Source organism: Biomphalaria glabrata, chromosome 6, assembly GCF_947242115.1.
Source record: "Biomphalaria glabrata chromosome 6, xgBioGlab47.1, whole genome shotgun sequence".
Taxonomy (NCBI): domain Eukaryota; kingdom Metazoa; phylum Mollusca; class Gastropoda; family Planorbidae; genus Biomphalaria; species Biomphalaria glabrata.
This window is the reverse complement of record NC_074716.1, coordinates 20,235,637-20,252,400: the sequence shown is the minus strand read 5'-3', so window position 1 is coordinate 20,252,400 and position 16,764 is coordinate 20,235,637. Positions and strand designations below refer to the sequence as shown.

The following is a 16,764-nucleotide window of genomic DNA, read 5'->3' as shown; positions in this document are numbered from 1 at the left end:
TATTTTAACAAATTATAATTTAACAAATTATACATTAATTTTTTACTTCATTTTAAAAGTGGAGAATTATTCAACCTAAAAGATAATGCAAGTGTTTAGCTACAGTTTCTGAATGTTCAATGTGTTCTGCTACAATTTCTGTAGTGCAATATGTTTTGTTGCACAAAAAATTAGGGAAACCCTCATCTAGTTATTCAAAACGAGACCCATTGAAGACAAAATTATATGAAACAAAAATGGCAATACTGGAGGATGTTTTAGTTACAGTCTAGTAGAGAAATACAGTATTCCTACTTACACTTTGTCAATGTGGTCTAGTAGAGAAATACAGTATTCCTACTTACACTTTGTCAATGTGGTCTAGTAGAGACATACAGTATTCCTGCTAACACTCTGTCAATGTGGTCTAGTAGAGACATACAGTATTCCTACTTACACTGTCAATGTCTTCTAGTAGACATACAGTATTCCTACTTACACTGTCAATGTCTTCTAGTAGACATACAGTATTCCTGCTAACACTCTGTTAATGTCTTCTAGTAGAGAAATACAGTATTCCTACTTGCACTCTTGTCAATGTGGTCTAGTAGAGAAATACAGTATGCCTGCTAACATTCTGTCAATGTCTTCTAGTAGAGAAATACAGTATTCCTGCTAACATGCTAACACTCTGTCAATGTGGTCTAGTAGATACATACAATATTCCTACATACACTGTCAGTGTCTTCTAGTAGAGAAATACAGTATTCCTGCTCTCTTTCAATGTCTTCTAGTAGAGACATACAGTATTCCTGCTAACACTCTGTCAATGTGGTCTAGTAGAGACAGAATTCCTGCTAACAATCTGTCAATGGGGTCTAGTAGAGACAGTATTCCTGCTAACACTCTGTCAATGTGGTCTAGTAGAGACAGTATTCTTGCTAACACTCTGTCAATGTGGTCTAGTAGAGACAGTATTCCTGCTAACACTCTGTCAATGTGGTCTAGTAGAGACAGTATTCCTGCTAACACTCTGTCAATGTGGTCTAGTAGAGACAGTATTCCTGCTAACACTCTGTCAATGGGGTCTAGTAGACATAGTATTCCTGCTAACACTCTGTCAATGGGGTCTAGTAGAGACAGTATTCCTGCTAACACTTTGTCAATGTGGTCTAGTAGACATAGTATTCCTGCTAACACTGTCAATGTGGTCTAGTAGAGACAGTATTCCTGCTAACACTCTATCAATGGGGTCTAGTAGACATAGTATTCGTGCTAACACTCTGTCAATGTGGTCTAGTAGACATAGTATTCCTGCTAACACTGTCAATGTGGTCTAGTAGAGAAATACAGTAGTTTTACTTACACACACTCTCTCAATGATATACAAACAACATAATCTATGAGATGATCCATAGTCGCTTCCCGAACAAATGAGGCCCTAATTATGATGTTGAAAAACAAAAAACAAATGTACACTTTTTGAAAGATATTTTTTTTTAGAGAATTTTTTACAATTGCTTCACTTGAATTAGAATCTACATTCATCTAGTGTTTTTTTTAAACTAAGCAAACAGATGTAGGTTACATTCTGGTTTGAAAATAGTTTTGTTACAATGCCACTTTGAAAACATTATGTTCTTAAAATAAGAAAGGACTACAATGAGAGAATAAATTTGTTTGTTGAAATAAAACAAAATGTTAAACAGAGAATACATCACAGGTGTGTTTGCATAACCATCGTACCAACGAAAGATTACCAGTAGTGAACAGGAGTCTGATTCAAGCAGTAACATGTTTATACACAAGTTGATGTGTGTGTGATTTAAAATGTTTTTTTTCTTGCATATTGTCATATTGAGAGGAAATAGTGAATGTTTATTGTAATTGAATTAAGACCTACCTGAGCCTTAAAGGGACATCCACTTACACAATAAGCCCCCCACATACATACTTCTGTTGTCCATAAAGATTTTTAAAAATAATAAGTTATTTATCAAGTTTTCATAGCAACTGATGATTGTGGAATTGAGAATATTAGCAATTAAGAAAGAAACCAAATTGGAATGATATTGGCCTGATTAAGGCAGTAATTGATAATTAAATAAGTTTTGTACAATGATGATAAACATTCCATTGATGGTACTCAATATTCTTATTAAAAGTAATAATATGAGCCCTGCCTAAATGATCAATAGTTTTGCTTCAAATATCTAGCACAATTAAGTCAAATAAGTTACAAAAGACTTTTGATAAGGGTCTATTTCATAATAGTTGAATTTGAGGAGTACAAATTTGTAATAAATAAATTAATATGAAGCAGTTCACCACTTTCAAACACTAGTTTTTTAGTTACAAAGACTAATTGCTTTCAGCTAAAATTTACATTAAATGAAGTCATTCCACAATGTAGCATTTTGATGTACAAAGATGCAAACTTGGCTAAACTGAAGACGTAACAGGTTTTTAATCTGTTGGTATGACAAATGCAGAATGTATGTTATGTACATATTACAAATATAGTGTGTAGGCCTAATATCTGTAGTATTCTCCATACACATATATATATATATATATATATATATATATATATATATATATATATATATGCCTAGTAAAGGTGTTTTTTTTTTTAAGTTACACTACTTACATTTAGGAATTGTTTAAAATGTCAAAAGGTAAATATACATTGTACTGATAAAACCAATACAATGATTATGTGTGCAAGTTTTTGTGCTAAAAATGCGTGACTAAAAAGCTTTTTTTTAAATAAAAAAAAAATTAAAATGGGAGAGTGAAATGTTGTAGGTTTCAATTTACAAATATGAATTGAACATTTTTTCAGGTCTTCAGCTAATTCATAAAACTAAGAAACATATGTAGTACATTGAACCAAATTGAATATTTTATCCTAGATTTCATTGTTCTCATATCCAGTGATTACATAGAAAGTTTTCAAATCTAACATTACTAACATTGTTTATGTTGTCTGATTACAGTCCATGTGTTACATACCCCAACCAGAACTAACACAGGAGTAATGCTGAATGCATAGATTTACAGTATTTTAAACACAAAAAAAATCATCTTAAAAATCAAGTCCCTTATTTTTCAAATTACACTGCAGTTGTAAACACTGTACATAACATGCAATGAATACTTCATCAAACTAAACAAGTTACATCAAAGATGTACTGATAAAAATTGTATACCAAAGTAAAATTGAACACAAAGAGATTTTTAACAATAATAATAGCATAACAGAAGATAGGAAAATAAAGAAGATAATTAAAGGTAAATGCATTCATTAGTAAAAATACAAAATAATGTAATGTGAGCTAAGAACAATAATCATAAACCAAGACATGTGCTCTGCAAACAATCCACAGTCTAGAATCTGGCCCCAGAGCTACCAAATGGGGATCATTGAAGTTGACATTTTCCAAGTTTTTAGTCAGCAGTGGTTGCATGCAATATTTGTGAGTAAAGTTGTCTCGAGATAGACGTAAAACAGAATTGTTGTCAGGGTCAGTCACAATGATGCGTCCATAGTTGTCATAACATAAACCATATGGACCAAATACTGAGTTCAAAGGTTCACGGCCATCCTGAATGAATGAGCTAGGAAGACCAAGATTCACCCTGAAAAATGTACAATTCATAAATTAATTAATAAGAAAATGGATATTTTTGGTTTAATTTGCTCATATGGAGTATGGCAGTAAATTAGTTAATGAGCTAGGAAAATAGAGATTCTGAGAAGTACTGAATTTATTCAATCTTCAGCATATTATAAGTTTCCATTGAATCTACACCCAATTTTTTTGCGGGTGAATATCTGAAAAAAATATAAATGCTGGTCTAAGCTATTCTATTCTTGGAGAATGAAGAAAAACAATGGCCAAATATGCCACTCTGAGGGGCAAGGAAGCAGAAAATGGACAAGTTAGTTATCAAACTATTGCTTTTTAGAGAAGGCGCCAATTTGTAATTTAAAGAATTCTAATATAAGACCTATTTGTGAAATAAGGCTAGAATCTCTAAGGCATACTTTATGTTATTGACTGGGTTCTACAGTTTCTTTTTGTCACTTGTAATCTTGCCTTTAATCAAGAAGGTCTTTGCAGTAGGCAAGTCCCATCAAAGCGTGAGGTGTCTTGCTGATTTTTTTTTAGTCATTGGCTGCTGATGAATTAAGGGGTAGTCATGATCTTACTCCCTTAATCTATTGCTTGTTAGCAACTGTTTGTAATCTTAGATGCTGATTAACCTTTTTTGACATGTATAATCCAATTTTGACGGTCTGCTGGATTTTATTTGCTATAGTGAGGAAAACTACTTATGTTATTGTGAAGCCGAAATTGTACTGAGATAATGTAAAGCAGTGGTTCTCAACCGTTTTAGCTGGGAGACCCCTTACACAAGTCCACACTAAGCAGCGACCCCAGACAGTAAAATTATTATCATTCATAAGTATTAGTAATTGCTTTTGCTAATGTTATGGACTAATACATCCATTGTAAATATCTGATATGCATTGTCAAAGCTTTATGTTTAATCACAAAAATTATTATATTCTTGAAATAAATATTTCTCCTAATGATTAAATGACAAATAAATGAGATTTGATCTTTGCCTTAAATTTAATTACTCTTCTATTTCTTATTCACCATATTCATGTTGTAGGTTTATGTGACAATTTGAAAAGCATGACGGAGAACCAATAGTAATCAAAGCAATAATTAACTACATTGCTACAATATTGCTGCGACAGTCTAAGCTTGTTTCACCAAATCAGGACTTGTCAGGATAGTCTTTAAGAAAAGATCACAACGGACGTCATCTTCTGAATCAAATCTTTTTCTGTATTTAGACTTTATAACTAACAGTCTGGAAAACCATGTTTTGCAAAAAATATATTATTGGAAATTGAAGAAGGCACAACACAAACAAATCAGGATAAGACTCCAAACACTTGATCCAGATTTGTATAACTGACATTAATGAAAAATCATTTTTGCTACATCACTATTAATGAATTCAATAAACTTTCAGTCTCCGGAATGTCTTCAACTTTGACTGCGAATGGACTTCTGGCAAGTGCAAACAGGATGCCAGGTAAATTTGAAAAGTATGATGAAATTTCATCTGCATGCATGCGCAAATGTTCTTTCGCAGAAATTATCCATTTTTCAGGTTCAATGTCATTTATATACAGAGCAGATAAGATTGTCAACATGTAAATATTATTTTTGTCCAATTTTTCTTGCCAATTTGAAGTTTCATTTTGAAGGGTCAATTTGTTTCTGAAAACTAGAGGCATGTTGCATTATATTCTTGCATTGAAGTTTGACATTGCTTTTTGTAATTCATGTAGCAGTGTCTTCGTTAATAATATTCGTCCATGAATCATGAGTTCTGATGAATTTCTGTGCCTCATATTCTGTTTGACTGCCCCAGACTTGCTGATCTCGGTCTTGACAGGTCTGGGAAACCCAAAATTCTCAACCTGTATGGCAACATTTATGCACTACGCAATGCAGCAGGGTTTCTGTCCAGGGCTTTTGCAAGAGAGGATTTGAGCCTTTCAAGCCCTCACTCTAATAGAGTTTGATGATGATGATGATAATGAATTTCTGTGACTTATTCAGAACCAAACATTGAAATCTAGACCAAAATAGTAGCAAATTGGAGCACCACAAATATTTGTGAAAGATGTCTTACACTTTTCCCAAAATATAAGCAAACTTTCTCTTATACTAAGTTATACATTACATGCTACTGTAATTTTTTCAAGAGGTTGGTGAAAGAGAAACTTGCCTTAAAATCATCATCATTTATATCCCTAACCTTAACTTTAAAATAATTAGTATTCTGTTGAAAAACCTCAGATGTTATCAAAATGACGTTAAAATAATTTCGGTTTCATAGCTTCAACTCTTAGAACTTCCTTATAAATGATGAACTGGGGTTTTTAAATTCCTGAAAATTAATTGACATTATCTTTTCTTAACATTATTTTATGCGGGATCGATTATCAAGGGTATACCAAAATGAAAATATTACCTTCAATAACATGGACAATTAAATGAAGGAGTATTATAACTATTAACGAATAAATTTTTTTTTCATTTCATCACTATGTCACCATAGAGATAATATCTATGATTTCGCAATGATGTAAAATTTTGTTATGCATTTATTTACATTAATTTAAACTGTTAAAAATATTTTTGCTGCGACAATTAAAAGATTCAATTGTCTTCAACATCTATCCTCAAATGACAATTTAAAAAAAAAAAGTAACTTTCAATGAAAAAAACTTTGTAGAATCTAAGTTTTACACAATTGAATAGAAAAAAAATCCATAATTTTGATCCTGGCAAATCAACAATCGACCTCCAAGAAGGTCGCAACATACAGGTTGAGAACCCCTGATCTAAAGACAAATGATGGTGTAAATAATTATCAATACTAATATTTTGACCATTAATATCATATGAATATTTTAGATACTATATGATTGAAATGTATTTAATCAGGTAACTGATTATTTGAATTTTACAAAATCTAATTTTTTCTTTTTATCATCATATTACAAATATTAAAAAATTTATTATTACAATTTCTCAATTCAGCTTTCAAATTCATGGGTTTGTGGGTGGAAAAGGTTATCGAAAACGGCTCTAAGGATTTTCTGAGAAATTAGACAGTTGATGTATATCTTTGTATAAAGAATTACTAGTTACTTAGCAACAGTGAAAAACTCTAGTTTGAGTTAATGAATGATAGATTTACCCCACCCCTATTCTCCCTCCCTTGAAAAATGCTCAGAGTTGATAAAATACTAATGATAATCTTATAGATCTAGACTTAGAAGACGGTGTGCAAAATGTTCTTGAATGTCTATTTACTTATTAAATACTTTATTGAATATGGCCTACATGTGGAAATACCCGAAGACATGTCTGTTCAAGATAAAGATTTTCAGGACCAAATTTAATTTTAGAAGATATTTTAAAAAAGTATAACTAATTCATAACTAATGTATACTTTTAGGGGCAGAGTAAATCTATCATTCATTAGTTATTAAGAGCAAAATAATCATACAGATATATGACACAATAAACAAAAAAATATAAAAGCTTACATACCTTTCACAGACTTTCAGGTCTTTATCCAGTATGACTACACTGTTTCCAATTGAGTCACTCACAGCTATTTCACCTGTATTACTGACTGTCACATAACTATATCAAATAAAACAAACCTTTAATTTAAAAAAAAAGGCAATTAAAATTCAATGAATTGTAACAAATAAAAAATAGATACTATACTATGACTGATGTAAGGAATACCTACCGAGGGCACTGCAAATTAGAATTTGGTTCCTCATACGTATCTTTCAGAACTTTACCTTGTAATGAGAGTTTTAAAATGCCATTCACATCCTGAAAAAGGGAAGAAAATCTTTAACAATGTTTCTTGTAGCAATATAAATTCTTCTATTGGCTTCATTTTTAATTATGAATGTTTTCAAATTAGTTTTACCTTTTTTTCTGCTATTTGGTAGCAAATGATAACTTTGTCATCATTGGTGGTTGCAATACCATAGGCAGGATAGTCCATCTCTTTAATGGTTGTGAATCTGAGATTCATCTCTGCCCCATTACCTTCAAGAAAGCGACCATCATTGTATTGTATATAATGTTTCTGATCTTTTGAATATGAGACAACAATTGATCCATCGGAAGTCTGTGCAATTAAGTAGCGGCCTGACAGAGAATAAGAGTTAAGCTGACATTCATTTCATTGATGTTGAACACACATCTATCATTGATTGTTTTTTTTTCAAAGGTTATCATAAATGTCCCCATTTGTCTACTCATCACAATACTTTTTTTGGTGTAATTTTTATTTGGAAGGAAAATCCATAATACTTTTTTTTTTAATACCGGCTTTTGAAGGAACTTATGAATTAAACAAATGGAATTTGAAAGCCAATCCCTTTTTTCTGATTTCTTCACTCAAAGTAAATTTTTTTCTTAATGTTTTTTTTAGAATACATATTTTTATACCTTACTGTTATTTAAAATACATGTCCTTTATTGTGTTTAAAATCAAATTTTTATATTCTTGGAATGCTCTCCACCTGACTTTCCAAAATATTTTATATGACCCTTATTTTTTTTAGAATGTACAACTTTTAATAGTACTATAACAATAAGCTTATGTTTTAAATAAATATAGTACTATGACAATAAGCTTATGTTTTGAATAAATATAGTACTATAACAATAAGCTTATGTTTTGAATAAATATAGTACTATAACAATAAGCTTATGTTTTGAATAAATATAGTACTATAACAATAAGCTTATGTTTTGAATAAACTTTGCTTTGGTGCAATGACTTAAGTGCTTTTGGTTTCATATTTAAGGGAATCATTTTTATGTCCCCACCACATAAATTTTAATATGGACCTCTTCTTTTATCCCTAACTTATATCAAAATACTTGTAATTTAAGTGCCTATGTGAGACAATACATTTATCTAAGCCAACAAAGAAAATTGCTCCTCCCCTTTTCAAAAGTTCTAGATAAGCTGCTGAAAGTAAATTAATACAAAATAACTTGTTGCTATATAAATAAAAACTTTTACCTTTATTCACATCATGAAATGTTACATTTGTTCTGTCGTAGTATACAATAGCATCATTATCACTATTGGCCATCTGATTAGCAAAATACAAGAAAACAAGTAAAACATTTTTTTTAAAAATATTTTTTAAAAAGACAATACCTCCAATATTAAACTTCAAATATAATAAAATAATTAAAAAGAAATAATTTAAAAAAATGATTGGTTCAATTCGGGTATCAAACCCCTGACACCTTAAGCTGCTAGGAAAAGTGCATTTTCTGATTCTGCAAGAGAGGAAGGTATATTTGTGTGATTATCTATAGGTATGTTCATTATATGGACATCTAGGTCTAACACTAGATCTAAAGTTCTGATTGTTTATTTGTTTTACATATTTCGGATGTTCCTTCAGAGTTGAAGATAGTTTACTTTCTAGTCGAAACCTCCTGCAGGACAACGGGGGATGGGAGCGGGCAGGGTTTGAAACCGGGACCATCGATAAATCCAATCGACAGTCCAGCGCACAAACCGCATGACCAGGCACTCTTAAGATATAGTCTAGATCAACTTCTAGATCTAGAATCTAGATTTTATCTATATTAGATTTAATTTGGATAGAAAATTTGAAAGTATTTGTTCCATTTGTTGAAATCTAACATTCAATAGTTATTAAGAGAAAACTTATCCCTCACTATGTTGTATTAAGGAAGCAGTCTTTTAAAAAAATAAAGGTAGTTTTTATGTTTATCTTCTTTATGTTCTACTCATCATTATTCTTATTTATTACATAGATAAGTAATACAATATTTAATCTTCTTACTTTTGGTTTAAGACTAGAATATAATAAATATAATATATATATAATATAAAACCTAATTTATTGTCTATAAGTAAATGTTCTGTTCATCGTGTACAAATAACAAAGTTTTTAAACTACACAATATGCAGATAGATCTTAAAGGTCAATAGCAACAACCTGGCATGTTAGAAGACACTGCTCGCTGCCAATGACTACAATACTATGAACAAATCTAACTTCAGCCTCAAGAGGAATTGTAAAGGCTAGTTTCAAATGTTTCCATTCTGTGCCAGCTCGAGCCAGTGTTAACATTGGTGTTGTCATAATTTCAGGAAGAACAAGACTGTGACAAAAAAAGTTTCAAGTAGAGTCACATAAAGAATTAATATTGTAATATCCTGATATTGTAAATATATATATAATGAAACAGTAAGTGCATGTTGCTTTATTATGAGAAGTTTTATTCAGGGAGTTTTGACCCAGGGATAATTCTAAAGAATTATAAATAAGTTTAAATATATATACACCTATTAATTAGATAAATGTATCATAAAAATGCATTCCTGGTTCATACTTTTCAGTTGTTGTTTTTTTTTTGTTTAAAGTACAACATAAAACAATGTAAACATTTGTTTGTACAATTTGATCTTACATCCTTTCTTCCAGTCTGCATAGGTAAGACACCATGGAATTGATATCAGTTATAAATGTGTCTACATCTTGTTGACATTGAAAGACATGATTGTATTGAGGGATATTCAAATTATCATCAACCTGCAGAGAATACCAAATAAAATGTTTTTAATAACATGATCCAGACAGGGGAAGGATGAAGAAATTGAATTTGAAAATGATATTTCTTAGAACATTTATTAGAATATTATTACAAATTGTTGCATATATATTGTTGTCAGGAGAGGTGCATGGTTAGATGAAGGGTCTTTAATTACACAATGAATGAGATGATGAACAAACACACACACAGTCTTTCAGTCTTCAACTCATGTAATCCTAATTGCTAACATTCTGAATCTTCAAAACAAAAATAAGAGAGCGTTTCTTTTTAAAGAAAAGTTCTCACCTTTAATTTATCAAGAGCTCCTTGGAACAAGTTAAGCAGTTTTCTACAATTTTCAATTTTTTGAAGCTTCTCTTGATACTCTTGAAATATGTTTTTCCCTGTAAAAACAAATTGTTGTTTAATATGCATTCCAATATCTAGACATGGCTTCAAATAATTGTAATATTGAGAACTGTTGGTAGGATATCCAACAAATATAAAGATCTTTAGACTAACTAAATCTAATAAGAATTAAACATATTTCTTGTATCAGATAATTGTTTTCATGAACTAAAAGCTGTTTAAAAGATCAAATCTCTAATTCAACTTATTGAATTTCAGAAATTGGTTAATACATTTGATAAGACATACCCTGCAATTCAACTTCTTGCACCACAGCATTAAAGGCATCTGTTGCTTCCTCTATTATCTGAATTTGAAAAAAAAAATTAAGTTAGAAATACTCTACGATATATTAAGGCATGTTTGTAGATTTACATCTTTACTTAAAATGTTTCTATGAATATATCTTATAGAGCAAACAAAATTGTAATGTTTTTGGTATAAAACACTTAGTTGAATACATACTTTATATTTTCTGCTTTTTATTTCATTGTCAGTTTCTTCTAAATGTTTCTTCAGGCTTCCTTCAACTGCTTTATATTCTGTGATGTCAAACTCTAGTTTTTTATCAAACATTGTAAATTTAGAATGACTCTTCAGAATAGAATCCTTCAAATACGTCTTCAGATGAACTAAATCACTTACTTTGTGCAACTTATGATCACCTGAACAACAAACACAAAAAAAATATTCTAAAAGTGTTTGTGTAAAATAACTTCAATTAGCAGAATCAAATTTCTCCATTAGAATTTATTTTTAATTAATAACTAGTTATATTTTTAGGTCATTCTAATGTATATTTATAAAAAAAATATAGAAATGAAAAAATAGCTACTGATGAATTACCTCTTTGGCTACAATCCCCACAAACTGGTTTCCAGCAAGCCAGACAGAAGAACTTTAACTCATTCTGTTGACCATGATTAGCATGACCTTCTATCTCACAAAGGCCATCTGAAACACTTATCTGTTTGGAAAGCTTTTCCAAAACCTTCAAGTGCTTGCAGTCAAGATCACTGCAAAGTGGGCAAATAGAGCCCCCATCAATGGCCTCAACCTCTAATATGGGAGGTGCTTGTCTTGATTCCATACTCACTTGAGGGCTTTCATTTGCAAACAATTTCTGGTTCAATGCTACAGTGGGTTGTGGAAGAAGTGACAGCTGATGGCCTTTGTTACCATTGGCATTGTCATGCTTGGGTCGGCAAGATGCACAAAAGTATTTAGCACAGATAAAACAATTCCAAAGGGCTACCTTATCACAGTAATCACAGCGACTGTAGCTACGAAAGGTGTCATCCATACCTGCAATGCTTTTTAAAATACTGGGTCTAGCATTCTGCTGGTTACATTTAGGGCAGATGATGTTACTGATCTGTGTTGTTTCTAGCTCATGAAAACAGGATGAGCATAAGATGTGAAGGCATGCTGACAGCTGAGTTGGGTGCTTCAAAACATTGCGACACTTTGCACATTTTAAGTAGCGTTCTACAGCACAGCTTTCAATCGTAGCCTCTTCATACATCTTCTGGAATCAAGACAGAAATATGAAAACATTTTCCTATTCCCAAAACAAGAAGCTGATTTTTGTTTTCTGAGGATAGACTGAACTAGCAAAGTATATACAATGACATTAAGTATATATATATGCATATGTGTGTGGATGCACATGTGTATGTATGTGCGTCGGCAGATGATCTAAAGGTAGGTTACAGTTTAAATCTTAAAATAATTGGTTATGGGACATCTCGGAATTTCAAATAAGTATTAATCAACCCAATGGATGAGTTCAAATTATTTGGATCTATCACTGTGATATATATTCAATCAAAATAGTATGCTTTTGGAAGACTTTGAGTGACCTCTTCTTCTCTTTCCATCATGAACAAGATTGAAAGGCTATTGAATTTTTTTTATGGTGCACTAAGTTTTTAAAATAGACTTGAGCTTTAAACTTAGTTGTGTTAACGGTTAATATGTATGAGCATACAATTTGCTTGTTTATTTTAAAAACTTAAGTCTGTGCTTTTAGCAGATCAAAAGTAGTTACTGTATTTCAAGAACAAAGGAAAGTGATGGTGAGAAGAACTTTTCAAAAGGACTTTATGGTTTTTGAAAATTAAAGGGGATAAACAGCACAAACTAGTTTACAATTGTATTCTTCAGAAGAACCATATGTGAAGCAATCGTTTATAAAGTTTTGGACCCTATATAAGTAAAGAATCATGTTAGTGATGTCCAGTTTGTGACAACTTTCACAGATGCTTTGATTCCACAATAAAATGAAACTGTTTCCCCTGAAGATACAAATCTTTGTGCCACTGTTTGTGAGAAATATTTTTTTTAAAAAAAGCAAATTTGTCTATTTAGAAGAATTTTGGGCTACATAAAAACCAGCTGGTTAGCTCTGAAGCCAACGGTTGAGAGACTTTTTAAATTATAGCCTGCTTGGAAATCATATTTCTAATCTTTTCTCAAGAGAAGTTTCCCACCATAATCAAAAAAAGATTCTTTGAAAACCCATGTGCTGAATTATGGATGTATTTCGTACATAACATTGTGGCAATATTTAATAACATGCAGTATTTTTGCTTATTGAGGGACAGAATGTCAGTGCTGATGAAGTATCTCTATCATTGATGAATTGGATCACAAATGCACAAATAGAAGCATGATTCAAATGTTCCACCAAATGAAGTATACAACTTTCTGCTTTGGATGATGCAAGTTTCATAAGAAGAAATGATAGAGTTGCAACCTATGTAAGCTTTATGAAAATTGTGCCAAATATCTCAGAGAGAGAAGTGGTCTATTTGACTGGTTAACGCTTTATGAAGAATCACACAGAAAGATGATATATCCTGGAAAAATATTTCAGAAAGCCTGCAAAATGTTTTTAAAATGTGACTGTACATTGTGATGTATTGAAGATGAAAATTGTGCCAAATATCTCAGAGAGAGAAGTGGTCTATTTGACTGGTTTTATTCTTTCTGAAGAATCACACAGAAAGATGATATATCCTGGAAAAATATTTCAGAAAGCCTGAAAAATGTTTTTAAAATGTGACTGTACATTGTGATGTATTGAAGATGAAAATTGTGCCAAATATCTCAGAGAGAGAAGTGGTCTATTTGACTGGTTTTATTCTTTCTGAAGAATCACACAGAAAGATGATATATCCTGGAAAAATAGAAAGCCTGCAAAATGTTTTTAAAATGTGACTGTATATTGTGATGTAGGCCTTTTGTAATAATGCTATTAGATCTAGATCTAGTTGAAAGCAATATTGCTCAGAAAAAATAGGAGCTTGTTCTTTTTACACCCCAAGATCAACTTATGATTTGCGTCCTGCTTTGGCTCACCAAATATCTTGTCACCTTATCTAGAGTCTAGATTTATATAGCCTAATTGTAAGGTTTCTCACTTAGATTTAGTCAATTTAGAATATACAGTCTTAAAATCTACATAGATTGTCATAGATCTAAATCTAGATCTACCAACTCAGTATCAGTAGGCTGAGTAGGCTACTGACTGTAACTGTGTTACCTAGCTATAATTATAATAGGCTATATAGAAACTAGCATCCAACTTCTAAGCCTAATCCTGGATAAGCTTTACTAAATTTTAGTATTTCTAGATCTAGAATAGGCTAGCGGCTAATTAAATTGGCTTTACCTAATTAAGCCTCATAGTAATATAATAACTAATAGATCTACATAGATCTATAATATTATATTTATTATATATAGTATATAGATCTAGTAAAGTAAAAGTACTTAAAGTAGTATTAGTATTAGTAGAGTAAGTAGACTAAGTAGTCTAATAGTAATAGACAAGAATTCAAAATTGTAAAAGACCTCTAGTTATAATTTGGTAATTTAAATTACTCACCTTACGATTTATGTGTTATTGTGTAATAACCTACTATTAATTACTAAGTAATACTAGTAATAGTAATACTAATAATAGCCCTAATGGTAATTAGATCTATATACTAATATAGACTTTATAACTTTATATGTTATACTATTTATAGAGTCTCTGTTATTACTAATATTGACTAGGTCGTCTAGGTTCTAAAGCCTTTATTTTTTAAAATGCCTAAAATTAAAAATACTAAAAGTAAAAGGTCTTACTCTTATTAACTTATTAATACTATTTTAATAGACAATCTTAAATAATACTAAATTGACTAAATACTAGATTTAGAGACAGTCTATATTAATTTTAATAATTTATAGTAGGCTACTAGTCTGACTAGTCTAGAATAGTCTAGGTCTAGATCTACTTACTAGACTCTACTTACTAGTACTAACACAGTTAGTAACTAACTAGATCTAGTAGTGGTGGTCTATCTCTATTATTATTAAATATTATTAGACTAGATCTAGTATAGATCTATATTATCATTAGATCGAATAATCAATGTACCTATAGTACGGTATCTATTATATTTTATTTTCTATTAACTTAAATTGACTAGGTTCCGGGGTCGCTAAAGACAGAGTTGACAGAGTAACGTAGTCTTAATACTAAATAATACTCTCATTGTCATTAGGGATTTTCACATTTAAAGGAAATCACAGTAATCTGCTCTTTGCTTACACTTTTTATTCAGTCAAGTAGCCTACAATTTCTTTCCCTTGTTTGAGATAACTAACAAAATAATTAATTACCAATAGTCAGGGGCGGACTGGGTGTCAAAATCGGCCCGGGCATCACCATATATAATTCGGCCCATAACTTGATTACTTTTGCATAAAACTGAACGAAAGTGTGCAAATGTGGGTTTCAATAACGTATGTAGGCCTATTGTATTTCTCCATGTAAATAGGTTTAGGGACTATAGGAAATCACCAAACAACTCGCTTACATTATGTTTTTGTCCATAACAATTTCTTGTGAACGTCTTGATCACATCTTCAGCATGAGATCCTAGGCTGTCAGGGTTAATGTGTCATCCAACTCATCATGCTATTTAGCCTCTACGTGCAGAAACGTGAAGAAACTTGATTTCACTAGTTACTTGCGATTATTACATTAAAACTAACTCAAACGTCTGAAGATTTCGAAAATAAACATCCATCTTGTACCCTCAATTCATTAACAGGATATATATCCTTTAGGACAGTGATTACAGGTCAGCACTCTTTGCTATCAACTCCATACAACTATCTCCACAAGAGCCATATGTCAATGTCATAGTTCTAGTCATCAGTTCGTTACGTCAATTGTTAATGCCTACTGGGATAAGTCAACGTTAACTAACATTATAAGACACTTCTATACTGTTTCGTGATTGCATTTAGACACTAAATGGAGTTGTGAATTACCCTTCTTGAACGAGATTCAGCAACGCTCCTGAAATGTCTGTGCCCAACTGGCCAGGAAGTAACTAATTATACTGCATCTCTTGGCAGAGGATTTCAGTATTTTTGTGCTTTTCATTTCTGTTTTTTTTTTTTGTTACCTTTTACTTTCAATGTATATTTGGTGACATGTTTGACTAGAATCATAATTGTGATTTCGTATGACGAATGACTTTGTGGCGAAACGACCAACCTAATTATATAATTAGACAGTACATGTCCATCAGAGTTTATTTTGGTAACAGCGAAACTACAGACTGCAGTAAACATAACTACATCATACCATCAAGAATTACTTCCTAATGTTTAAGTTCCGTTCTAGAATCACACGAGTAGGTTCACTGACATTTCAAGTGATCCGACGTCCAAATCATTAGCCCGGTTGACCATATACCCAGTCCACCCCTATCCCACACCCATTCTTGGATAAATTTGAAACCTTGAACAATTATTTATTGTACCTAACAAAACATAAATTAATTAAAATTAGTCAATTAATTATTGGTATTTAATTGTTTGATATCGAATAAGGGAAATAAATTCTACATTATTGTGTGACACAGTTGTAGCCTAAGTGCGGAATTCTTTCCCTTAGATAAGCTTTGTTCTTTAAAAAGGATTTTTTTTTTTTAAATTGCTTGTTTCTCAAAGCAGCTTAAAGAGAAATTCTAAGTATCGAGTCCTTAGTATTTCTACAATATACCGCTGCCGTGAAAAGGCCGCCACGATAAATGCGGTAAAAGAATACATAGGCACCTGATTGTCAGGTTCTGTTTGATGACAAAATACA

The 16,764-nt window shown here is 31.4% G+C and overlaps 1 protein-coding gene across 4 annotated transcripts; it reads right to left on the bottom strand.

Moving 5' to 3' along the window:
• Positions 1 to 1,453: 1,453 nt before the first annotated feature.
• On the bottom strand, positions 1,454 to 15,959 carry LOC106070676 (uncharacterized). Of its 4 annotated transcripts, none has more exons than XM_056032329.1 (12): positions 15,479 to 15,959; positions 11,451 to 12,132; positions 11,070 to 11,269; positions 10,854 to 10,911; positions 10,503 to 10,600; positions 10,074 to 10,195; positions 9,599 to 9,764; positions 8,641 to 8,713; positions 7,531 to 7,754; positions 7,342 to 7,430; positions 7,134 to 7,229; positions 1,454 to 3,621 (listed from the first exon to the last, which is right to left on the bottom strand). In XM_056032329.1, the coding sequence occupies exons 2-12, from the start codon at positions 12,127 to 12,129 to the stop codon at positions 3,318 to 3,320; spliced, it is 2,109 nt and encodes a 702-aa protein (XP_055888304.1). In that variant the 5' UTR covers positions 12,130 to 12,132; positions 15,479 to 15,959; the 3' UTR covers positions 1,454 to 3,317. The 4 variants fall into 4 exon arrangements, with proteins under 4 accessions (XP_055888304.1, XP_013086082.2, XP_013086081.2 ...); XM_013230628.2 differs by lacking the exon at positions 15,479 to 15,959 and adding an exon at positions 15,037 to 15,182; XM_013230627.2 differs by lacking the exon at positions 15,479 to 15,959 and adding an exon at positions 14,497 to 14,876.
• Positions 15,960 to 16,764: the final 805 nt, after the last annotated feature.